Below are 27,306 nucleotides of genomic sequence, written 5' to 3'. Positions count from 1 at the left end.
AATTACCTTAGTAAATACTTTGTAGGCAACGGACGGACAGTAAACTGATCGGTCTATAATTTTTCAAGTCTTTGGCGTCCCCTTTCTTATGGATTACGATTATGTTAGCGTTTTTCCAAGATTCCGGTACGCTCGAAGTCCTGAGGCATTGCGTATACAGGGTGGCCAGTTTCTCTAGAACAATCTGCCCACCATCCTTCAACAAATCGATTTGTTGAAGATTTGTTGAAGACTGGTATTTCGTATTGCGCAAATGTGTGAATAGGTCTGCTTCAAGGATTAGGTGCATGGCTCGTGAACTTGTTTGAGACGGTGAGCTATATCTGTGCTTGCTGTTTCTTTTGTTCCTGATTAGTGTAAATGTGTGCATAAGCGTAGCAGTCTAGTAATTCAGGAATGAAAGTGAAAGGCCGCAACGTAAGAAGTCTTCTCGCGGGCTTGTCGGTCCAGAACTACAGGAAAAGCGGACTGCGCGAAACGAGAACAGAAATCGTCGAAGGCGAGCAGCGGACTTTGGCATTCATGGCTCTGAACGGTCGCCTTATCGGCGGTCGGTTCCTTGGCGCATATTGTGCTGCTGCTTTGCTGCATGACCGGCCTTGTTGCCCACCCCTATAGGCGCCAGAAGTCATTCACGGCAATAATGCATACCTACACTCTTAAAGGTAGTTGCACCCGTTGGGGTGTTTTTGTCACAAAACAATAATCTGCCGTGCTTGCGTTTCCTTTCTTGAAAACTGCGCTTGGTACTTTCCTGTCAACAACGCTATGTCACGCTGATAACGCGTGGTCCGTTCGTGACCTGGAAGTGCCGGGCGCGCCGCGTTACAGAAAGGAAATGCACTCTAAATGATTAATTGTTACGTGACAAAAATACCCCCCAAAGGATGCACCTGTTATTAGAGTTTAGAAATAAGTTTGGGTAGACCCTGCGCGAATCAAAGCGCGTATGTGGCGAAAATAAAAAAAATTAAAAAATAAAAGCGCGCGCTTGTGGTGTCTCCTTTTCTGTTGCACTTTGCTTGAGCCTAACATGAGCGCGTATACCAACTCGACCACCATTTTATCGGAAGTCTGCGAACGTGTTCGTCATACGTGTTCTCCGCTAAAGACTCCGCTTCCCGCACTTCGCTCTTCGCACGTAACGCAATACTCCTGCAGCGGCGACTGTCCGTTCGCTCGCAGCGTGCGCAAGCTTACCGAGCGCTTTTTAAACCGATCCCGCCAATCCGTCGACGGAAGGCGTCCGCCACTTGCTCTTCCCCAGATAAACACACCGAACGTCATCGCGGTAGGTGCGAGCCTATTGCACAAGGTGTGCAGGCAACCTGAATCCACTCCAAAACGACGCCGCGCGCTCCCACAGAGACACAACTCGGGCGCGCAGATAAGAGCGGCGCGAGAAGATAACGTGTATCCTCTGGCGGACTTAGCACTCGCCGATGGGCGGATGACAAGCGAAGCGGCGCAGCACCTTGGTGAAGTGGTTGTTAAGCCCTTCGGAGTCCTCTCGAGCGTCTCCGTTAGGCGACTGTATCGTCAGCGAAGCTGTCATTAAACGTCCTCCCGGAAGCGCGATGACTGCTGGAGCGACTTGGATGAAAGGATGTTTCCTCGTGGTCCTGTGCTGTGCGGTTTCTGCCGCTGCCATGGCCGAATCGCCCGCTGAAAAGGTGAGTGGCGAAGCGCGCGCGCTTGGCGTCTCGGCAGGGCCCACGTAATCTTTTATATGCTCTTGAGTTGTACGTCACGTGACAAATAATCTCGGAGCGTGCTCGTAGCTCTGCTTCCTAGAGTTTTTACGTACTATAAGTTAAATGCGACACAATGGGTGGTAACATGGCGGCGGCACACTTTCGTTCGCGTCCTCCCACTGCTCTGCTCGGCAAGGCCTGCACGTTCACGCTTAAGTAGGTGTACCGCACAGGAAGAGAACGTGGAGAACACCGAAGCGAGCAAACAGCCGTGACAAGCATTTCTTGCACCATTATCACCCACGTGCTGTTTTTATATGTGAAATCAAATCTCGCAGCCTACCTGTCGGAAGGGGAAAGGTATATTAGATAGGTTTTGTGCAGAGCGTTCAGCAAATGCCCGCGGTTGTCGGCGCGATGAAATGTCGGGTCCACGACGCACATGCGTATATATACGGCGTTAAAAGTAGCTGCAGTGTTGTCGTTTTAGGCATCTACTGCGCGTTTTTACGATAAGCAGTGCGGGGCTGTTGAGACACAGAAGTACGTACGTAGTTTTCCTGCTTGCCCACCTGACGGGCAATAATATGCAATGCTCGACGGTCAACGCGATGTGCCTGTTGTAACATTTACGTGACATTTACGCGGCGCGCGCTGGATGGCAAGACGGTATTGTGACGTTACTAAACGCGCGCTGCTGGTTTGCGCCACGCCAACAGTAGGGATGAATAAGCGAACCGATCGATATACCAAAATACCAATTAGAGGAAAAGCCTCTATTCAGCAACTCAGCCCCTTTCATACTCGACGACACGCAGTAGGTGCACAATCAGCCTTGACATGTCCCTGCGGAGTGGAACGTCAGCATGCACGTGACGTCTCTGATTTGCGCTGTGGAATGCGACGATAAAGAATCGTTGCGAATAGAGGGTATTGTCTGGTACTTAGTCCATGCGATGAAGGAAACGAGGAAAAAAAAAAGAAAGAAAAATATAACGGGAAGCTTCAGCTTTGCAAGCAGTTGTTGAGAAGACAAGGCCGGGAAGGAGCGTTGGAACATACACCGGATCTCGCAGTTGCTAACAGTGCCCTGAAGCATATCTTGGACTATAGTGGCGGAGGACAGGTCAAGAGCCCAGGACCTCTCAGCTCTATAAAAGGGGGGGCGGGGTGGAAGGAGCCTACTTAACTAAGGGCTGGAAATTTAGTAAATTATATGCGTAAAAGGAACACGTAAAAAAGGGAAAAACGAAAGCTGGGGATACAACACACTTTGCACAATCATATTAAGCCAACAGACAATGACACCAAGGAAAGCATGGGGTAAATTACTTGTTTTAATTGACATGTATAAATGATAAAGGAAAATGTAAGTGGACGAAAATAAAAAACGAAACTGGGATACGAACCCACGTCTTCCCATTGCGCGTGCGATGCTTTCCGCCGCCATGACCGTGATTTGTGGCGCTGGCTGACACTCCCCGGCCTATATCTAGTGCACATGTTTAATACTCAAGGAAGTGGATGCGAACACAGCGCCGCGGTAGACCAATTTGTAAGAGCATGGCACGCGCAATGTGAAGACGTGGGTTCGTATCCCATTTAAGGTGAATTGTTTTTTTCATCCACTTTTAGTTCTCGATATTTATCATTTATACATGTCAGTTAAAACAAGTAATTGCATATGACCGGATGTTTTGTTAAAGCCCGAGTACCATAAAGCAAAATAAGACTTTGCCAACACTTGCCTTAGGCACACGAGATCGTCTCGTTTCACTTTGCATTTATTATGCGTTTGCTGATTTTCTTTCACTATAATCGCCCTCCTAATTACGGGCTTCCAGAATAGCTAGCCCACCATGCAGTGCATCGTCGCTGGCGAGGCCGCATAGATATTCAATTTCGAAGGCGCATAATGCATCGTTTTGTAAGGTCACGTTTCTTCTTGATCACCAAGTACTGCCGCGTTGATGTCCCTCGTGGAATCTCTGCGATTTTATTTCAAGATATTCTGTGCCACGTGCTACGCCAAACTTTCGTGACGGCGTCGATGAGCCCGGACGTATTCAAGCCAGTCAAGGGCCCGTAAGAGCTGCTGCTGTGAAGAAAATGCGTGGCTTCGTTGCACTGGGGATCTGGCTGGACATGGCACAGGTGCTACGTATGCTACGTCTCCTTCGTCCCGTGTTATACTCAATCGTTACGGTTTCGGCACGCTTGCAATGAACGACGAGAGAGGGACGGCGTCAGAGGCAAAGGAACTGCATCTTCCAACGAAAGGTGTTCAGATGTGGCGTGGAACGCGACAGCAAAGCCAGTGAGGCGACAAGCAGGCGCGGAGATGAAGATGGAAAAGGAGACGGGCACTATACAAGACAGGCAAGGACAAGCGCTGTACTGTCGTTTCCATTAGAGTTACTGTACATGCTCCCTTTGGGGAACCTAGAGGGATCCTGTACAGTAACTCTAGCCCCTGTCTACGGAATACCAATAAACCCACTCCCAAACCTTACAAGTACTCGTCGCGAGGTTATTTTATACGACTTGGGCACGCGGCTTGGTACTCAAGGAGCTCTGGCATTTAGTCCGCGCATCCGTACGCGCGCCCAGAGTCTCTTAAGTGATGGACGCGAAGTTACGCTGCATAGTTCTAACAATACACACACGAAGAAAACACGCTCACACACACACACACAAGGTGACGATACGCAAACTGTTTTATTCACCTGCAGAAAGCAATATATATATATATATATATATATATATATATATATATATATATATATATATATATATATATATCAGGCGCTTCTCTTTAGGTGGAACACATTATTTTAAAGAAAACTGTCATATCAAACTGTGATTTCATATTAACCCACGAAGCCTACGAAGGCACTATGACGACTTTTCAAATATGATTGCGACACTTCACATGCTCAATAAGTGGGATCTCGGAAACTTGGTTAAGTGACCACGACAAGATCCTGTTTTGCTCTCCTACTCAAATCGTCAAATACCCAAATCGTCAGTACAGCTGTCACGGCGGTGCCGCAATCTGTATTTTAAGTACTCTTACGTACAAAAGAAGGCACGACTTTCTTCTCGGCGTAGGTGACTGTGAATCGGTACGGGTCGAACTTAAAAGCGACTTTATTAATGTGGACAACAAAAGTCTAATAATAGGTTGTGTATATCGCTCGCCTTCATTGTCTATGAATTATTTCTGCGCCGTGCTTTATGACGCGCTGAGTATCCTTGCAGACGAGAATAAAAACGTTATAATTATAGACCATATTAACATTAACCTCGCAGAAAGCTCGTCTGCCTAGGTCTTACAATATTCAAGTTGTTTCAACAGCTTCGGTTACAAATGCTTAATAAAAGTGCTTACGTGGTGCACTAACTATGAAGATGGTACAATAATCCATCATGCGCTTTCAAATTTGCTGTCTCCACCAGACGCAGGCGTCCTGTTACAAAATCTGACTGATCACTACCCGATATTTTTGCGCTTTCAGAATAATATCAAAGGCGCTTACACAAAGCTAACGCTTGACAAAGCTTTCATTTATTCACTGAGCCAAGCTGATTGGTCTTCTATAGCAGATATGAAAGATCCACAAATGGCCTTCTCGTTCTTTATATATGTATTAAAACCGTATTTTGACTGATGAAAAAAAGTTTGCGTCCCCACAGAATCCTTGGCTGTTAGATAAGCTGATAGCCTTGATGCGGAAAAGGAGAATCTGTATAAGAAAACGAAACTACGGCCATTTAACGGCAACTTGACTAGAAGGTATAAAATATTTTCCAACTTTCTCGCTATCGAACTAAAAAAGAAGCTAAAAAACTTTATTACGAGAAAACACTATTAGAATGCGGAAAATACATTAGTAAGAAATGTAAGATAGTAAATAATTTTTAAATAGGCGATACAATTGCGATATTTTAAAGGAAATTATTCATAACGACAGAGCGTACACCACCTCACAAGATATTGCCGATGCTTTTGCAGAATTTTTCTTTAGTAGCGATTCGCATATACCTACGCAATATAACGATCTATTGCAACGCCTACCTCACTCATTCTTTTTGTTTCCAACCACACCACAGGAAATAGAAAACATTATAAGAAATTTAGAAGCAAGCAGTGCAGGTCTTGATAATATGCATTCGAATCACATCAAGCTAATTGCGCACCTAATCTCGGGTGTTCTCGCAATTATTATTAACCTGGTGTTTAAGACTGGAACGTTCCCACAAGAACTAAAAGGAGGTAGAATTACTCCAGCATTTAAATAGGGTGACCGTGGCTTGACTACTAATTATAGGACAATGTGCATTCTGCCCCTTTTCAGCAAAGTTATTGAACGGCTGGTAGAAAAGCGCCTAATTACCTATCTAAATTTTGCATTCTTTCACCATTTAAATTCGGCGTCCGCAAGGGCTATTCAACCGAACTTGCTCTCATCGCCCTAACTGAACAAACGAAGATGGCAATCGATAAGGGCATGTATGCTGGATCAGTGTTGGTGGATCTAACTAGAGCCTTTTATAAAATTAACCACCGCATTTTGTCCTTTAAACTTGAATCTATTGGAACAGGTCCTGCTTTAACTTTAATACAAAATTACTTGAAACATAGAACACAAAGGGTTAGAATTAATGCTGTTCTTTCTAAATCAATGATAACAAACATTGGTGTACCACAGGTATCCATACTTGGCCCGCTCTTGTTTTTTAATATATGTTAACGACTTGCCTAATTGCCTGCTTTCTCCTAACTGCATTCTTTATGCAGATGACACAGCTATCTTTAACTCTGACATTTGTGTAAGGAACCTAGTTTCGATACTTAATACTGACTTAAACAACGTGTTAAATTATATTAGCCAGTTCAGTATAAACTCGTCTAAAACTAAATGTGTGTTTATTCACGTCCCACCAACGCTCATCCGCATTCATTCCTCCGCTCTACCTTGGTAAAAATCCCATCGCGCACAGTACTTCCTGTAACTATTTGGGAGTAGAACTCGATTCTAACCTCAAATTTCATCAACACATAACCAATATTAGACAGAAGGCAACATACGGGATAAGAACACTTTTAAAAGCTCGGTATGTATTTAACCATAAAACACTACTCTCTTTATACTACTCATTTATTAATTCACATGTAAACTATTGCATTGCATGCTGGGGCAATACGTATCCTACTCACAATCATTACAAGTATTACAAAACCAGGCTATTAGAATAATTACATATAGTCCTAACCATTTCAATCCCGAACAGTTATTACATAACTATAACATTCTTACTGTAGACGAGCTTATTAACTTTAATCTTGGTGCGTTTTTATACCGACAACTAGATAACGCTCACCGCAACAGTCTGATACCTCAATCTTGAGTAACGAATAGTAATCTTACGTGATTTGCACTAAACAATAATTTTATTCTTCCCTAGGTACGCACAAACTATGGTACGCAAAGCATCCTTTTTTCGTCCGTTTCCTTCTGGAACGCACTACTTCCTACTGTTAAGTCATGTAAATAATTTCAATTTAAACGAGAACTAAAAGACGACATTTTATCATCTGCAACCACTTCGTTAAGTCCTTTTTTTTTCCCTTTTCTCCCTTCCAAAAGTACATTTTGTTAATACTTATGGTACACAAATAAAAGTTCGGTTGGTGATGTCTCATTATCCACTTACTTTCATAATGGCGTTGTAGTTACTTCGGTAATTAATCAAATGTAATAATAATTATACTTTTTTACTAGCATGTCTGTAGCTGGTTTGTATTAGTACTGCTAAACATAAACCAATACCATGTTTGTTATATTTTTTTACACTATTTGTTACACCTCCTCCTGCATAATATTCTCTTGTACTGTATTTTGTCTATTAATAATAAAACCTCATTCATTCATCAAGGCCCCTGTCGCTATTGCAGATAGGCGCGTAGTCTGGCGGACAGCACCAGGCAGAAGAGCTACGATAATTCAGCCACTTATATAAACTGCGTTAATTATATTTTACAGTCGCTCACCCCAGGGCACATGTAAGTGTGGAATTGAAGCGAACTCGGGAGTAGTGAAGTAGTCATGCGTGTTCGCCGAAAATTCTAAGACTAGTGCCACTTTCAACATATCTGTCCGCAAAATCTGCTGAAAAATGTCTGGGCGTTCCAGATAAGATGAGGCACTAGGAACGCCAATACGGGGGTGATCATATTTACACTTTACAGAGTTTTTAAAAATCGCCTGTGGCAGCAAAATTTGTAGCACGTGAGCTGGATTATTCATAGAGATAGACGCCACTTGCACGAGAAATGAAAACACGTAATCAACCAATTACCAACGTTCACCAATTCATTTCACAATTACTTTACGGCCAATATTGCAATGTACGAATCGTAGTCGATGATTTTGCAAGGCATATCCAACTGTAACAAACTTTGATGGCACCTGCTTCGATATATGCGCCATTCAAACTCGCAGTAAAAATACACCGTTCCACTTAATTTTTTTAGGAAAACGCTCTCTTAGCTTTGAAGCGCAGAAGTAACGAACGACCACGTATTTTGTCGCACACTTTGGGAACTAATGTCTCGAAACTGGTGTCATCCTGAAAATTCACTCTACGTGAATATAAAGACCTAAAGACTCGCCAGGTATACATTTCGTAAATTGCATTATGTGCGGTAAAGTAATTAGAAAGTTAATTAGTTAAACATGTGTTTCAATGTACTGTGCGAGTAATGTCCGCCTTCTTGAATAATCCAGCTCAAAGACTAGAATTATGCTATCTGCCACAGGCGTTATTTAAAAATTATTGTAAAGCCTAAAAATGCATCTTTGGTTAGCAGCGCGACGATCTACTTGGGAAGGAAGAGAAGTGACACGAAAGAGCGCCTACAAGTGATCACTCCTTCCATTTTTAAGGTGGCGTACTTTGGAAGAGGTGCTAGCCTTCGGGTTTCTACTGAGCAGACAAGACTCACCGTTCCTCGGCTTCAATTTCGCAGTTGAATTATGTACCTTGAAGAGAGAAATTAAATAGTTAATTAGAACATTTTCGGTGATTATCTTCTGAAGTTATCGTGCTGCTAATGTCCGCTTTGCCGCGTAGTCTATGTGCAAGGACACCCGCCGTGGTTGCTCAGTGGCTATGGTGTTGGGCTGCTGAGCACGAGGACGCGGGATCGAATCCCGGCCACGGCGGCCGCATTTCGATGGGGGCGAAATGCGAAAACACCCGTGTACTTAAATTTAGGTGCACGTTAAAGAACCCCAGGTGGTCGAAATTTCCGGAGTCCTCCAATACGGCGTGCCTCATAATCGGAAAGTGGTTTTGGCACGTAAAACACCATAATCTAATCTATGTGCAAAAACGGCAGGGGCCTCGATATGACAGTTTTCTCTAAAATAAAGCTTCTCTAAAAAGTTTTCTCTAAGATGAATAAAGCACCGGGTATATGTTCGAAAAGAAGGAAAGAAATCCTGAAACACGCATGCTTATTTACAATAACTCCTTTTTGGACGTATATGTACTTTGCCTACTGAATATGAATAAAACAGTTGTTAGTTTGCGCATCATCTTGTGTGCGTGGTCGTGTTTTCGTCGTATGTGCTCTGTTGGAACTATATGCAGTGACTTCAAGAAGCAGCTAGCCTTACACGCAACCGTTTATCAGAATCTCTTGAAGAGTGGGCTGTTTCTATTGGTTATTTAGTGTTGTTGCACTGCTAGGAATTTGCCAAGAATCAGGAAGTAAGAGAAAGCGAAAAAGAGAGCAAAAGAGAAAGTGGTTGGAAAAAACACAACAAAGAACAAAGGGGACGGGGACGGGGACGGGGGGGGGAGAAATAACGACAGTGATAAATCTGAATAAAAACTAACAATATTGAAGCAAGCGTCATTGAAACTTCTTTCTCATATCCGTACACTGCGCACAACACTGTAATAATATTGCAAGGTAGAACACGAACATTTTTATGAAGAGACAGGCATCTTTAACAAGTACTAGACATCGCACTGAATAGTTACAGGGTGTTTGCTTCTGTTACTTGTAATTATTAGCGCTTATATATTCTGTGGTATACTTTTTTTTTTGTATTCCGTGCACGCATTATTTTATCTCTCTGTAATGCATCATCTGTATTTATACTCATCTCAGTCTACATCACGGCCGCTTGTGTGTGTGTGTGACTGTTTACAAGCTCATTGTGGTGCGACTTGCATTTGCCTTTTGTATCCATATGTTCATGGGTGTATAGGACTGTGTGCGGTGGATTTCTGACACTATAACGTGGTTTCTTTTCATTTTCTTACATATATTTTTTTATATTGTTGTTTCCGCTATGCAAAAAGGAGTAGCCGTCACCAGTATAAGGTGACTACTACGTGTCTTTCATTTCAACAGAAAAAGAGAGAGAGAGAGAGATCCTGAACGGAAACAAATGATTTTTTGTTAAAATAAAAATCAGCACTGACACATTCGTTGCTACATACCTTATTTAAACAACCTACATCGTCCGTAAAAAGGCGTCAAAGTTGGGGTTTACTTACTTTAGGACACGTCGAAAGGAGTCGGGCAAATAAGTGCACCATTATTGCCCTGCAGATTCTAGAAGCTGCTGAATCCGAGTTGAAACATGTTCAAATGTCGTTGTTGAATATTTGAAATTTGAAGTATACGGGCTACACTCGCCCTTGTAGCCATGTTAGATGAAAAGAGTTTAAGCGAGCAAGCGACCCTGCTTGCGATTCGCTGGGTTCCGCGATCACTTTACGGCGTCATTTCAACTTCCTCGTTCCATTGAGCGGAGAGTGAGCCTGCGTGTTCGTTACCCAACTTTGCGCGGTAACATCGCGCTTATACCGACAAGACCACAAGTGACTTAAGGTATATAGCACTACATTAAGTCACTTCCGAGCTGAACGAACACTGTTTTCAATATGGCTCCTTTCTTTTCCTCGACATGTAGTGGCTTAGTTAGCATAGGTAGTTTTCGAAGTGACTAATGATTTACTTTTTTCTCAGTGTGCCGCTTGAGTGGTGCATTAGTGGACCCGACGTCGGCTGCGCTGTAAATTTGACATTCACTTTCGTGTGCACATGTCCGCGCTGTGGCGTGTTCTGTTGATTTTCTGTTTTCGTCCCCCGACAGATAAGAGTAGGGAAACTCGAGGCAGTGTTTCTAGATATGGCTGGCATGCGACCGCTGTTAACCCCGCGCTTTAGCTTCTGGTGCACTTCAAGGCGTTCTATGTAAAAACTGCGAACGACGTTTACCGTGCTCCGTAATTTGTTCGATGACGCACGTATACAGATACATATTATAATACGCAGCTATACATGCGTATGCCGGGGAATGCACCTCGCTCCCGTTCTCTCATCCCCCCGTCAGCAGCGAGACTGACTGGACAGCCTGGCTCAGGTCCGGGGACGTCGACCGACAGCTTGAACTGGTGGGCTGGGCGGAGAAGACCAAGCAGGCCTAGGGCCTTACTTGAGCCCGATCCTTCAGCCAGCTCCCCCTTTCCCCTTCCCGCTGTCAATAAAGCTTACCACCACTACTGGGTGTCTCAACTATCTTGCAATGACATATAGAAAAAGAGCAATTGCGTTACTCGAAGAAAACCTAGTGCATATTGTAATAAGGCGGGTATACTGCGCTAGTAGGCAGGACGCGGGCAGTTGGTTTGTTTCCCGCGCATGCGCTGTGATTCTATTTATGAATTCCATTTCTCGTGCGGTTGTGTTTAGGTCGGTCAGACTGGACACTGCATTAATATCCGTTTAAAGGAACATTTTAGGAATCGGTCATCTGACGAGTATTCCGACGTAGCAAAACATTTCAGGGCTTGTGAAAAAGAGACAAAGAAGGTGTGCCTTCCGCTTCTAGATTCCTTCCTCTAATTTCTACGTTGCACTTATTGTCAGTCTCTCAAGGCCGAGTGATCGCATTGACAACAAAAGCCCCTTGATAACGTGGCCGAAGCGCCGCTCTGACCACTCACGTAACGCTAAAAGCAATGGAACAGGCACAGAATGTTTAAAGATCCCGGCGCTGCATGCTCGCATCGCATCGAAAGAGTGTGCTCGCAGCTATATTTCGCGCCAGAAACGCCAGAAGCCAAATTAAAGTGACGGTTTTATTTTTCATTAGAGTGCATACGGTGCTGCAAAAACAAGTTCGCGGCAAAAAATAGAAGCGAAATAAACAGACCGGGAAGCAACCCACGTGCAGAGAAGACATAACCAATGCGTTCAAGAAAATAAGTGTACCACTTCCAAATGTGCAGAATTGGCAATCGGAACGCCTGAAAAAGAAATCAGTCGGAAAAAAATAGTACGTAATTAGTACGTAACTGAAAATACCCCAGTTAGATGACATTTGGGGGTGCCTACAAATGCCTCATTGACACTTTGATAATTAGGACATTACTGCTCGAGTAGGATAATTACTTACAATTACCTAATTAAATCTCAGTAACGAAAAAATTGCTGGCAGCTACTCCACTGTACTGGAAACAATACGCACTAGGTTTTCCTCGAGTATCGCAATTGCCCTTTCTTTAAAAAAATATTGGTGCATGACAGTTAGGACACCCTGTATACAGAAGCTGTGAACATCATGTGATCATTCCTAGCTCAAGTACATTGACAAATGGCGCTTTCAGGCACTTTGACAATTTTTTTCTATTTCTGCATCCTGTGGAGCACTAAAGTGTGCCGCTGGTGGCAGTGAACGAAGCGCGCGTTGTTGCGGCTCGTGGTGGCGTTAGCGCGAAGAATCCACTAGGCCCGTCGACGAATACGTCCGGTAGTAGAAATGAAGGAAAAGGGGTTTATTTGACATCAGTTACACGGCTCCATGTTACAGAAGCCCACTCCATGCAGGAGCCTGTTAAACGTCCGAGTTCACATCAGGACATGTCGCCCCGACTGCACGAAAAGTCTCCCACTTTAATACCGTCGTCTTCCCTAGGCGACTCGACTAGGGAATCTGATGACTGTATTGCGGCCAATTACATTCGTCGAATCGGTTATCGCATGATATCGTATCGTTCCGCAGCACCCCCACCTCCGATGCATGGAATAGGGGACAGGATAGCAACCTGCGAATCCAAGGGCGAAGTCGTTCCCGCGGTAGCATTCGGCGTTGGCCCCCTTCGTCATTAGTTCGGGCTGTCATGCAGTGGTAGGGGCCTTTTGTGGACCCGTCAACTGTCGGTGTCAATGCTGCGTTGACTTCTGGATAGGCGCTGATGAATGTGTGGGGTTGCCTCGTGGCAAACGTCTAATTAACGTCCCTGGCCGTGTCGAGACGTAACAACGTGCATGTGACAGCGAACGGGTGGTTATCGAATAGGTTGTTCAAAAAACGAAGCCAGATAAAGCATTGAATAATTAGCTTATGTAATCTGAAAATACAACAAATTTCAATATTACTCGCCACGACAGCTTATTGGCTATGGCGTTTGCTGAACCCGAAGTCGCCGATTTGACTCCCAGTTGCAGCGGCCGCGTTTCTGTGAGGAGTGCACCCGTGTACCGACCTGTCGGTGCGTGTATATACACGTGTATATATGCGTCATCTGGACATAAGTATACTTAAAATGAAGAGGCCTGGACACCGACCAAAATGGTTTAAAATAGTTGTTTACGTTTCGGCTCCCCCACGGGAGCCTTAGGCTGTTCACAATCTTTCAGTGATCATCACACCTTGCTGGTGAAGCAGCGCACTGACACGGACACGGTGAAGACACACAAGAAAAGACGACACTGTGTGTCTTCACCGTGTCTGTGTCAGTGCGCTGCTTCACCAGCAAGGTATGATTATTAATCGCCAACTAGCCCAACTTTCCACATTACTGAACTTTCAGTTTTCAATTGCTGGCCGTACGCCTGTCGCAAATGGATGAAGTCGAGAGTATGACGGAAGCCCGCCTAGTCGGGATGATGCATACTTAAAAGGAAGAGGTCTGGACACTGACTAAAATGGTTTAAAATAGCTATTTACGATTCGGCTCCCCCACGGGAGCCTTGTTCACAATCGGTCCAAGGCTCCCGAACAAGGCTCCCGTGGGGGAGCCGAAACGCAAATAACAATTTTAAGTCATTTTGGTCGGTGTCCAGACCTCTTCCTTTTAAGTATGCATCATCCCGACCAGACGGGCTTCCGTCATACTCTCGACTGGACATAAGTACAATCCCATTTATCTTATTAGTTAACTTCCAGCCAAGAACCCCGCGGCAGCTGTGATATGGGCGCTATACCATGCATTCTTTTGCCCATAGAAAGTGCCTTACTCTGCCATTTATAGTTCACAAAATTGTTTTAACAGGTCAAATGGAATTTTCGCATCCTATAAACTAAAAAAACCCTTCATTCACTGTGTGAAATAAACGTCAGAGTCGACACCCACTGCAAGGACAATCGGAGAGGTAGTTTACCATGTAGTCGCAAGAGGTATACAGAATTTGAAATTGGGAATATATGCATATTGTACTACCCACTGTAATAAGCAGTGAATCGTCTATATGTACAGCCAGAACCACTCTAAACGCATGAGATCTAATCACAATAAACATATTATCGCAGATTAGAGGAAAACAAATTAAGTTGTGGGGTTCAGCATCTTGAAGCTTCGCAGTGGGCACGCCGTAGCAGAGGACTTCGGATTAATTTTGACGACCAGTGGTTCAAACAAGGATGCACGAACCTTTTCGCAATACGCAATCCACTGGGATGAAACTCGCGGCCGACCTCGTGTGTTACCACAACAAAGCGGCGCAGCCACGGAGTCACTACGGCGTGTATTGTCATAGACAAGTATAGTCGTCACACGTTACTTAGTGATACCGTCCCTGGCCTTCTTTTCGTTGTTTCTGTTACTGCAGGCGCGAAATGCTGCGGACGGACTCGATGGCCACGCGGCTGCGAACGCCACGGAGCCGGCAAACGCGACCTGGTGCGTAGGCCACGAGCCCTCCTTCTCCGTGAACAGCTCGTCGAACGCCGTGATCGTCGCTCCGGACGAGCCCCAACGCGAGGGCCAGTGGACGTGCGTGTGCGCCATCAACGCTCTCCTGGCGCATCACATGAAGGAGATCGCGTGCTCGAGGGAAGGCGCCGTCCGGCTGCCGCCCCTCTGCCGCAGCGCCGGCGGCGGCACCGGCAGCATCTACATCGGAGGCCTCACGGCGGAGACCAATTACACGGTCTGCGTGCGCTACCTCTGCGCGGGAGAGAACGCCAGCGCTGTCGCCTGCCAGCCTACTACAACCGGTAAACATGAATGAATGAATGAATGAATGAATGAATGAATGAATGAGTGAAAGAATAAATGATGGACTGACGGACTAATTCAATGAATGAGTAACTGACTGACCGACTGACTGACTTACTAAATGAATGAATGATTTACCTAATGACTGACTGGCTGAAGGAATCGCTAAATGAATGAATGAATGAATGAGTGAAAGAGTAAATGATGGACTGACGGACTAATTCAATGAATGAGTAACTGACTGACCGACTGACTGACTTACTAAATGAATGAATGATTTACCTAATGACTGACTGGCTGAAGGAATCGCTAAATGAATGAATGAATGAATGAGTGAAAGAGTAAATGATGGACTGACGGACTAATTCAATGAATGAGTAACTGACTGACCGACTGACTGACTTACTAAATGAATGAATGATTTACCTAATGACTGACTGACTGAAGGACTCGCTAAATGAATGAATGAATGAATGAATGAATGAATGAACGAACGAATGAATGAATGAATGAATGAATGAACGAACGAATGAATGAATGAATGAATTGGAAAATATATTAAGTGGAATGGCTAAATTGCACTAACTTGATAACAATCGGATAATCCGGTGAAATCGGCAAAAAGTAAAAAGGCACGCGGCAATATGGATGCTATAGTTTCGTACAAGCGCTACTTTGACGTAATACCCAGAACCCATACCGAAGAGCGAGCCAGCGCCGCCACCCCCGTTTGGAGTGATCGTCAAAGCCACCGCCACCAGCACCGCGGCCAACGTGACGTGGAGCACGGACGAAGCGGCTCACGGGTTCACCGTGACGCTCTGGAAGCTGGTCACGCACCGCACGCTCGAGCACGTGCCCGTCGAGTCGGTCAGGACCAACGAGACGCACTGTGAATTCCACTCGCTCGAGCCGTACACCATCTACAGGGCCGAAGTGAGCACTGTGGCACCCAACGTAGGGATCATCGCTAACGCCACCGTCTTCAGGACGCAGCCTGGAGGTGAGCCTTTGCGGGAGCAGCGAATTTCACCCTAAGTAATTGCCGTATTTTCAGTATTATAGTCCGCACGCGGTGTATCGTCCACAGGGGCCAGTTTGAGTCTAAATTAAGTTTCTTTTTGGATAGCCCGCACCCGCTGTATAGTCCGCAGGGACGAACCAGTATGCCACAGAGAAACAACGATTTTATTGTCAACCACAGAAAGTCTCGGTAGTAGTCAATTGGCATGCAGCAGTAATAGTCAATGTAGTCAATCCTGAAATCCATCAAAAACCACTCTCGTCGAGGCTGTCAAACAAAAGTCAAGCACGTCGGATTCGACGAACGAGCCGCGTCAATGTCTTCGTCGCCCTCAGAATCTGACATCTCTGTGAAAGGACTCCGGAAATTTCGACCACCTGGGGTAACGTGCACATAAATCTAAGTACACGGGTGTTTTCGCATTCCGCCCCCATCGAAATGCGGCTACCGTGGCCGGGATTCGATCCCGCGACTTCGTGCTCAGCAGCCTAACACCATAGCCACTGAGCAACCACGGCGGGTAATTTGTAAACTTCCTGCTTCAATTATGTTAGCTTACTAGTATTCGAAATTTCTCGCTAAAAATTTAAGGCCATAAAACAAAATTCTGCTTGCTAGAGACACTGGAATTTAACTTTCCCTCTCAAATGTAACAAAGTTCATTTAAACTGGTCAAGCGGTTGTCTCATAAAAACATATCTGCGTAACGAAAGTTTCAACAAAACTTACTGGCTGTTATTTTTCGATGCGCGCAGGTATATGTTGATTATTTACACCGGGATCGAATCCCGACAGTGGTGTCCGCGTTTCGGTGCGGGCGAAATGCAAGAACGCCCGTGTACCTTGCATTGGGTGCACGTCGAAAAACCCCAGGTGGTCAAAATTGATCTGGCATCCCCCACTTCGGCGTGTCTCATAATCATATCGTTGTTTTGGCACTCAAAACCGTTAACTTGTTACATATGAATAAATGGCACAAAGGCGCCGACCAATTACGCTTTAAAGATAGGCGACGTTTTGGCGACTACACCAGAGCCGTATTCAGAGTGTGCAGGGTTCACTAGGAGAAAGACTCCCGCAAAGGGACCGGAACATTTTCTTTTTTTTTAGTGATAGCTTCTTGGCCACTGCAACTACTTTCTGTGGCTCTCCGTAGAAGCTGTGTTTCCTTCGTAAACCAGCTGATTGGCCAAGAAATTCATACGAACACTACATTTGTCTCTTACTAATCGAACTTCTGGGATTCAAGCTTGCTACGTGTTGAACAATGCTAACGTTGAACTTTCCTCGAGCTATCAGTACCTAAGGCTCCGTTTCTGCAATGACCTGACGTGAAAAAGCCACTTGGACAGCATCGTTACGTCTGCCAAACGCTGTCCTGGCCTCATCAAACGTAATTTGGAACACGCTTCGATGCACACGAGGAAACTATAGCTTGCACTACATGAATTCGCCCAAACGTTGAGCACGCGTCGACTTTGTGAGACCCAGACGAATTAAGAGTGCATTACTCATGACATCGAAGCCCTGCAAAATCGTGCTGCTAGATTTATATTTTCAGATTATTCACGTAGCACCAGTGTCACTATACTTCCTCGTCGTTCATCCTTTCAAAATAAAACGTGTAATTAGCCGCACATCACGATACGTTCAATTTTTCGTACCACGCACTATAGCTCAGTGGAATAACCAACCTTCTCATATTGCAGTTGAGCGTGACTCTAACGAACTTCAAAAACTTGTTTGCACGTGTCTCACGTCCTGACTGCTAGTAATCTGCACGTGGCTTTTGTGTTCTACTGTTTTTGTTTTTTTTTACTGACTTGTCATTAACGGTGTACTGTTTTGTAGTGTAAAATTCCTGTGTTTTCAATGTGTAATCGCAGTCCTTTATTATTATTATTATTTTTTTTGAACAGATGCCCCATGCTTACATGGCATTTGGCCGTGTATCCTGTTTATGCCGTGTTTTATTGCAGAGTGCTCAGTGTTTCGTTGTAGTGTTCTTATTTTCCATGGTAAATCTTTATTTGAATATGAAGTCTACTGTCTGCCTCCTACCCCCTCAATCTTTATGTAACACTCTCTGACGCAGGGTCTTTAGGCTACAATGGCATTTAAAAAATAAACGAACCAAATGTGGTGAGTGAGCGGTTTGGCGTGAGTGAGCGCGTTCCTCACCGAGTAGACGATGGAGTGGTCGCGAGGCCAACGAATCACGTGGCCATCTGGACTGACCCTAAAGATTTTTGTGTTTAGCCCGTCCGCGGCTCTTTGTGCGACTTCCTCGCGATCCTTCCCGACCAGGTGGAACGTAGTGGGCATCTCGAGTTCTGGTAACGCACGCTCCGTATGCGTCAGTGCTTTGCGAATTTCAATGACCACCGAGTCTCCGAACGCTCGCGCGATCGAGCGTGTACGTGAATGCAATTGCCGCGCGCTGTGCTGTTTCAGCGCCCACTGCTCCGCGGTACCTGCAGCTGACGGGCGTATCCAGCACGGCGATAAGTCTGCACTGGTCCGCGCCGCAGGAATTGCGCGGCCCCCTGTTCGGCTACACGGTCTTCTACGGACCGGCACGCGAGCATCAGAAGCGCAGCTCCCTCGAGACGCAGAACACTTCGGTGACGGTGACGCACCTAACTCCGGACACTTTCTTCGAAGTCTACGTCAAGGCGTTTAACAAACTGCACGACGGCACAGAGGTGGCCAGCGTCCCTGCTCGCATCGAAGTCAAGACGAGCATCGGCGGTCAGTGTGTTCGCTTAAGGAAGCTAGTGGAGCCGTATTGAGTGAAACAATCTTTCTTTTTTTTTTTTCTTTCTGCCTTTTCTCGTTGGCTCGCTCGAGGTCGCCTCACCTAGGTCGCTGGAACCTGCCGTTCGGTCAGTAAGGAGTGAATATAATCGAAGGAACATAATTTATACCGGATAAGACACTAAGGTTATTGGCTTATTTGACCTACATAGGAGAGAGAGAGAGAAATAATAAGAGAGGCCTTTACGATAGCAAAGTTGGAGAACGTGTTTCTTTCGTGCTGCTCCACGGCTTGCACGGCATGTTTTCTAGAGTGAGGAATGACAGATATTTACAGCTAGATGATTAAGGGCTTGCATCACCTATACTAAATTTAGGACGGTGTTGAGAAATGTGCATGATATCGCAATCGTGGCTCAGGGAAGGCGGAAAACAAAAGTTCCAAGTGAAACTTAACAAACGACGTGGAAGGACAGGATAGGAATAAACTTCATTTGTCCAACGGTTATTGATGTGGAAGCGGCATGTCTACTTTTGACATAACGTGCACCTGGTGATAGTGAACATCGAGTGGCCGCTTTGAAAATTCATGCTCAATGTATACGTGTTTTAAAAAAGCTAACAAACCGCAGTCTTCTTTGTGGCTTCGGGTTCCTAGCCTCATTTGGATAATCGGCGTGTTATGCTCTCTACATGAATAGTCACATAGCTTCTTCGTTTTGTCTTAACATATATGTGCCGAATTTTACAGCAGTAAGTGGATGCTGGTTTTTTTTTTTTTTTTTATTCTATGCATGGTGTATTCTTCTGGCTCTGCAGATGTGGCCGTTTGTAACATGCGCCCCCTTTCATGATAAAGCTAATCTGCTTTCTCCTGTCATTTACTCAAAGCGCATACTTCCCTCTGCTCATACTGACTAACGTCGAATCCAATGTTTGTTTTTGTACGTGCACCTGTTGCTTCTTACGACTTGATATATATATAACCCAGACACACGAGCCGATTTAAATGTTCTTTCTTCTAATTCATGTAGATAATTTTAGAGATAACAAAAGGCAGGCGGCGTAGCGTGCTAAATTAGTATACGTTCAGCGACAGTGCGCGTACACGGCATCCAAACTCCGCTTGCGTTCTTTTCCACGCAGAGACAATATCGTTCGCTAACTTGAGTCCGCTGCTTCTAAAACTTCCCTGTGTATCTCGGCGCGCGCAGCCCCTTCCAAAGTCCAGAACTTGCGTGTGGTTAGCCGCTCCAAGAACACCGTGGTGGTGAGCTGGAGCGCGCCGCTCAAGTCCAACGGACCCCTTGACGGCTACGTCGTGCACTGGTGCAACCAGAGCAGCAGCGGAGGCCACGACGACGCGAGCTACGCCGCCTGGATGGCGAAGCTGACCAACAACTCCGAGTGCCACACGCTCAAGTCTGCGAGGGAGACGCGTGCCACCGTCGGCCCGCTCATCCCGGAGTCGACGTACGTGGTCGCCGTGAGCGCCTACAACCTGCAGGCCGACCGCCACCAGTGGATCGAGAGCAGTCCCGAGACCGTCACCGTCGAGACCCTGCCGGAAGGTGCGCGAACGAATGCGTTTTTGCTGCTTAGTGTTACATTCAGTGTGTTGCGTTACTCACTGTCATAGACGTGGCAAGGCAGCCTCAGCGTAACGTAGCCGACACGTATACGCGTCTACGTTGGATCACGTGAGCGCGCCAGTATGAGTGGCCTTGTCTTCGCACCCGCCGTGGTGGCGCGTAGAGTCTTCGACGTTGCGCTGCTAAGCCCGAAGGTGCGGGATCGAATCCCGGCCGCGCATTTCGATGGCGGTAAAATGCAAAAACGCCCGTGGTACCGTGCATTGGGTGCACGTTAAAGAGCCCCAGGTGGTCGAAATTCAGAGTCCCAATACGGCGTGCCTCATAATATATCGTGGTTTTGGCACGCAAAACCCCGGAATACAATTTTTTTTGTTAGCCTTGTATTCGCAAAAGCCGGTTGCGCTGTGACCGCGTGCAGAGCGCAGTGCAGATCCGCCGGATAAGGGAGTGTCGACTTTGTAGACGGATAATGTACCGCTTAATTACCAGACAAGCGTCCAGTCATTTGTAATTGTGAAGCTGACATATATTGTTTGGTAGCGCTTGCGCTATATGATCGTGAGTATACGCGTCAAAGTATTCTGTCGAGCTGGTTGAGTAGAGGCGCGGAAACTGCTGCACCTGGCGCGTTATTGTTCTTCAACAAGTACAATTGCCGAAAACTCGTGTCGTTGGACCCCTGTTCGCGTCATCACATTTACGAAATAATGAATTCCGCGTGTTATCTTGCTCAGCTGTTTCCTGAGCCGCTCGCATCCATTTATTCGTGTACTTATGCTTGACTTGACCTACAGTATCCTTGTGCGCCTTATGTGTAAATCTATATTCCGTGACTAATTAAGAAAGTTGCAACCTTTCTTAACTGACCTTCAGTACACCATGCGTATGTGTTTTGGAGGACTTGTTTACGCTAAGCACCTTCTGGTGCCACTTTCATAACTACACCGCATGTCAGCTAAACTTAGACAAGACACCTAGCTGTAGGGATCTGCATACAGGACGTAATTAGCTGACAGCTAAATCGCGATCCAGCAATGCTTGAATGGTAAGCGTACAGTGAAGAATTTTATGATGCTCTTTCTTGCTGTGAAAGCTTTTGTTGTAAAACGTAAAAGCATTCTTCCGTACAATTAACTTCCTCTGTGACTACCGGTAGGCAGTTGGGCAGATTTTAGGATATATGCGAGATTATAAGTACTTGCGCACATTAAAGATGGCGAGCAAGGTCAGGGCCATATACTGGTTTCGCCACAGTCGCCAGTGATGCGCTGTCTCTGCTCTAACACTCTTGCAACCCCGGAGGTGTTTGTAGCGTGTAAATGTTCTGTTTTTCAACACATTTATGTCGAGAAGTGTTAAGTGCGTAAACATATTAAAAATGCATTCAGTGGTTGCAAAAAGCGACGCTATAGCGGTCCTGAGGCAGCTCGAACATTCCAGCAGCAGCAAACTGCACATAATATTTCACGGCGCCGCGCGACCCATTAGACGCCATTGACCTTTTTTCTGACTGTTTTCAATACAGCATTGCTGGATCACATACTCACTTGTAACGTATCTATAGCGTTAAACAGTAAAGAATCTCGACTCAGCCGAGGCCTCTAGCTCTGCACATAAATAAGTTCCGCGCCCTCACAAACCATTCAATGATTCTACAACTAGGAAAGCTTGCGCGTTCTTTTTCTTTAGCTTGCCCTGTTTTAATAAACGCACCATATCCTGTGATTCGAGCCAGCGGTACAAATAATCTGTACGGCCGCCGCCCGCGCCGCATTTCGGCCTCACCCAAGGCCACCAGTAGACGCAGGCTGCAAGCAGACTAATGATGCCATATGGTTTCAGCTGCACTAACTGCTCGCAGCAAAACGATGCGGGGACGCTCGACTCTCTCGCGTTTCCTGATGTTATTGCCTTGCGAAACGCTTCGGAGAGGGGCACCGGGATGGACGAACATGATCGTTCGAACGCGCCACCGTTCGCGTGACTATAGGCGAACAATTAGACGTTAGTGTCCGACGTGATGTCGACTTGGGGTTGTCCGACATTCGCTCGAGATCCTGTCGCGGTGAGTCGGAGTTCCTTGATTCGTCAGTGACCATCGGCACGTTGCATTTAGCTGCAATTCGGCTAGCTCGCATTAGTGTGTAGAAGGCGCAATAAATCGTCGTTCCTTTGTCCCGAGAGTACGTTTGAAACCGCTACAACGTTTGTACACGAATACCGAAAGGCCTGGACGCGAGCAGCTGCTTTAGTGGTGACATCTTGTGACGCTCGTATGCCTGAAGGAATGCATGTATGCAAAGAGAATATAACCGGCCGGCAGCCACTGGCAACTTGCCCTCCTGGCAAGCATCCATAAGTACTATGATTACATCCATGTGTAGATTCAATGCGAAATTTCACTTGTGGTCTCTTCTATAAATGCGCATGACATATCATAAGGCAATATATTATAATCGCTAAGAGTTTTCCAGTTTCGGAAAATGCTGTTCATTATAGTTGATTATTGGAATGAAAAGTTATTGGAACCTGCTTTTTTTTAAATAAGTTTCTACTTCTGCCCCCACGTGGGAGCGGCCCGTGGTGCTGCTCTAAGGGCGGCGCTTCTCAGAACCTCAGTAAAGTTCTTTGTCTGTCTGGAATGTAAGTGTAATGAACACGTCTTTCCCTGCCCATGCCGCTTCTTCAAAGCGACATTTCCTATTGGGTGTATGTATATATATTTGCTACACCAGCATCTCGCGAACGCAGCGCCGCCCGCGCTTCGAGCCCTGGACGTGCGCATGGTGAGCGCGGACTCGGTGGAGGCCAACTGGGAGTCCCCGGCGCCCGGCATTGTGGGCTACGTGGTCGCCTGGTGCCAGAACCAGCGCTGCTCCGAGAAGACTGTCACGGTCACGCGCCTCATCATCCATAACCTGCACGCTGACAGCGACTACAACGTCAGCGTGGTGCCCTTCCGAATGGACAGCCAGAACACCAAGGTTCTTGGCCCACTCACCACCAAGCTAGTGACCGTCACCGACAACATCGGTATGTGAACTCGCTGTACACGGACAGCTCGGCAGCCACTATCACTGGTATCGCTGGTTCTGCTTGCTTGCTTGTTCATCACTTGTGCTGCCTACCGACTACATGGGACTGGCCAAGAAGCCGGCGGTTAAAGGTTAAAAGTTAAAAAGAAGGGGTATCGAGAAGCCTGCTTCATGCGGCTACACATGCTCAGTATAGTTAGTTCAGCCTTTTCTTATTCGCCTGGCTTTTACTCGCTTCCTTACACGTGTCTTGAGTAGGAGGAAGGCAAGGAGGCGGATATTGCTAGCTGCATCGTGCATGAGCAAAATAAATCTTGAAAAAGAAAAAAAAAATAGGTTGGACGCGCGTAGGCGAGCGTCTGCTAGTGCGAGGATAAACATGCAACAGAGTTAAAATGCCTCGAGGAGTCGGGCCTCATTATTGACTATATATGCGGTTTCTTTTCCATCCTTTGCTGCTATGCCGAAATAATAATAATAATAATAATAATAATAATAATAATAATAATAATAATAATAATAATAATAATAATAATAATAATAATGATAATAAATAATAATAATAATTCTAGCTGGCGACTGCCGCTTAATTTACAATGGTTGACCATGCCTGCTAAATGTATTTGGTATCAGTCATGTGTTTAACGGAAGGCCGCGCGCGTTTCCGCGTGTATTTCCGCTCACCACTGCCGCCGCGTCCCGCACGCCACGTGACCACACGTTGCACGCGCCGAGCGCTGTTTCGCATGCACACACCTGAAGCCCTGATTTCGACAGTGACCGAGCACCGGTCGCGAAATTGAGAAATTCCAGGTTCGGTTCCGGTTGATCTGCCTTTCGTTAATTGGAATAATAACGACGCTTACCGTACACGCACGTATTAATAACTTCGAATAAGCAGACTGTCGTATGCAAGACGAAGGGAAATGTAGAAGCGGGCTTCTCCCTAAAATAACTCTTATTGCAGAGAAGCTAACTTTACCAAATTTTCGTTTATTGGAGGTGCGGACGGATGCTCGCAAGCATCGAGATGCAGATTATCGCCAGTAATCTGAATACAGATCTCGTCGTAGCAAGCACATGCAGCTAGTGTTGTGGCGAAGTTATAGCAACATTGCAAAATATGGTGGTTGTCGCTGTATATTTAAATAATCCGCTTAGCGGAACTATCGCGAAAGCGAGCGATTCCAGGACAAAGGGTGTCTGTTTTCCGGGTGTCGAAACAGACAACCCGAATGTGCTCTCGTAACGCAGGTTAACGGCCATGCATTTCGCCATGGCCTGATTTAATGCTGGAATGGTGATGCCACGGTGATCTTCTGGCTGTCTGCTTCGACTTTTTTTCGAACTTATGCCCCGTGGGACGTCTCACTGGAACTACACGCATCTTGTCAATATCCTCTTCAGTCACGAATTATGATTAACTGTGAGAAATGTGTAAAAGTTGCATATTTTTATTTTAAAGCGCTGCAGACTCTACTGAAAGAACGTCAATGTGGTAGCATGATGTCTTACGAGCCCTCATAATTGAGATACCGACTTGGTGCACAGTCATTTCGCGTTTGTTAAAGCTTATTTAAATAAAGAGAATGGTATCTTTGGCTCGTACCACATGCACATGTTATTTGCTGCGAGTATTACGAGAAAAGAAAATCCCTGTTATTTCGTCATTGCTGACGGAACACGGCACGTCGAACTGGTACAATCGAACATTCTGTCAAACATGGTCGTGCTTTTAACAAAGTAGTCGTGTGTAGCACTGATCTGAGATGGAGTCATATTACAGGCAAGCAGATGGTTAAATTTACCCAAAGCTCGATGGCCAGTGATTTCCTCCTTGCCACCACACAACACAAGATGTGCAAAAAACTACTCGCACACACAATTCTGCACACTTTGACTGCAGTAGATTAGGCTTTTCTTAAAAAGGCGCACCGAGAGCGATGTCCCAGGGAGCTACAGAGAATACATTGGGCGCTTTCTTGGTCGCTTGATAAGCAGGGGACTAACAGTGGCGCTGTGGGTGTTCTCTGCGCAGATGCTGTTATGGCCGATAGCTACCTCATAGGGGCCATCGTGTGCTCGGTAATCATCACCGCTCTAGGATTTACGGTCTTCGTCGTCTGCCGCAAGAAGAGAGGAACGTAAGTGGTTGCACGCCTGTACAGCACTGGAGGAACGTGCCAGAAACGGTAAAACCGTGTCCTTTGCGTTTGCCCCCAATACGTGCGCTAACGTAAGAAGCTGGCAAATTTTAGCAATCGACCGCTCACTAATGAAGTACTACTAAGATCTCGGGCCAGGGCGCAAGTCCAGTTGCAGAGCAATTCGTGAATCACTGGCGTTCCTGCACGGCGCGGTGATTGACATGCGGCTGTGAAAGTCCGTCTGGAAGACTATATATATTCACGCCTGTCCAGATTGTAATCAATCATAACCCTCTTTCTCTTCCTTCCTCTCAAATTCCAGTGTGGAGCAGCGGGTTAGAGGAGTCAACCCCAGGCCGACCTCGCTGCCATTTTTTTTCCACAGGTTTCAAGGTTCCACATATCGCCATACAGTTGGGGTATAGCATAGCATACTGACCGAGTGGCAATCAGGGTAGCTACTACAGCGTAAAAGTATAAACTTAAATCAGCGCCGAGCATCGAAGTGTGGGAAGGAAATGTGTGTTTGGTTCCTTAAGTGTAATTCTTTCCTTCAACCGAACATCTTTTTATTCTCACTCTACGGTGCTATTGCGCTGAGTTTACGTTCTGAACCGAGTTTTTTGGCAACTGCAGCATGCTATATTCGATGTGTGATTCGTCGTGCGACAGGCAGTCATAAAACCGCGCGTCGCCACAACCGTAGGGGCAACCGACCGACTGGAACAGTGATGCGGATGTTGATAACCACGCCATTCTTGGCGGGCGGGGTGGCGCCACTTGTTTTGCGAGGCGTGACATCCTGTGCGCGCCATGTACTTCCGTCTATAGCGCCGCGTGCTCCTTGCGCCGTTTCACGGACCACACATGCATCGTTTGAAGGCGCCCGTGCAACGCGTACGGAGAGCTACATGCTTGCAAAAGCTGCCTAAATTCTAAATTCTTGGATGCTGCAGTTTACAGTCGGACACGAGTTTCATGACAAATGTGTGTCTTCTGTTAAGGTGTGGCCCTTCTAATTTAATGGAACGGTGTGCAGGCCGCGAGAACCAATACAGCCCGAAATCTTGAATTTGAGAACATTTTTCTTGGGCGAGTTGAATCACAACCGAGAAAGAAAAGTAGCAGCGCGAAAAAAAAAAAAAAAAAGACGAGACGAGTAGCTTGCTTACCTGAGCTCCAGACATTTGCACTAGTCTTCTTTTTCTCTGTTTTCTTTCATGCTACCATTTTTTTTTCTTGAATTAGAGGCCCTGTGCCTAGGCAACGCGAAAATTAAGTTTTGTTTTCTTCCTCGGGTCTCGTATCGCTTAAAATTTTGCGGCTGACTGCACAGCCGTGCAATAGTTTGCCAATGCGCTTTGGAGAGATTGATCTCGCGCTCGGGCGCTTGGCGTATGCTTCGTAAGTGTGATTACAGGACCTTTACCAGGGGGAAGAAATCGCCCATATGTCTCTGCTAAGCCTTCTTTTAATTACGATCAATGAACGAGTATCTGCACAAGAGCCACATTAGTCGTTTTGTTACGGAATAGCATAGCACAAAACGCTATGGACGCTTTCAGCGATGCGCTGCGACTGCATGTTGCGTGCATATGCGATCAAACGATGTCATTGAACTGCGCAGTGTTCCTTTCACACGTTGGGAAGAGTGAGCTTGCTGACAGCAGTTCTTTGGGAACGCAGGGGTCCCCAGCTTTACAAGAGGATGAGCTCCTTGGAGAACGACGATGACGACATCGGTAA

At 46.0% G+C, this 27,306-nt stretch overlaps 1 protein-coding gene across 2 annotated transcripts in view; it reads left to right on the top strand.

Moving 5' to 3' along the window:
* The first annotated feature begins 1,376 nt into the window (after positions 1-1,376).
* Positions 1,377-27,306, top strand: part of LOC126541627 (receptor-type tyrosine-protein phosphatase F-like) — a 27,274-nt gene continuing 1,344 nt past the window's right edge. Inside the window, exons 1-8 of one of the 2 annotated variants that reach the window (XM_050188471.3) lie at positions 1,377-1,673; positions 14,614-15,001; positions 15,694-16,005; positions 18,481-18,777; positions 19,998-20,354; positions 23,130-23,411; positions 25,452-25,557; positions 27,247-27,302. In XM_050188471.3, coding sequence (XP_050044428.1) covers positions 1,578-1,673; positions 14,614-15,001; positions 15,694-16,005; positions 18,481-18,777; positions 19,998-20,354; positions 23,130-23,411; positions 25,452-25,557; positions 27,247-27,302 — 1,894 coding nt within the window. In that variant the 5' untranslated portion in view covers positions 1,377-1,577. The remainder of the gene's footprint in view (positions 1,674-14,613; positions 15,002-15,693; positions 16,006-18,480; positions 18,778-19,997; positions 20,355-23,129; positions 23,412-25,451; positions 25,558-27,246; positions 27,303-27,306) is intronic. The other variant, XM_050188472.3, reaches the window with a different exon arrangement.

Source organism: Dermacentor andersoni, chromosome 2, assembly GCF_023375885.2.
Source record: "Dermacentor andersoni chromosome 2, qqDerAnde1_hic_scaffold, whole genome shotgun sequence".
NCBI lineage: Eukaryota > Metazoa > Arthropoda > Arachnida > Ixodida > Ixodidae > Dermacentor > Dermacentor andersoni.
The sequence above is the reverse complement of the archived record's forward strand: the minus strand, read 5'-3'. Positions and strand labels throughout refer to the sequence as shown.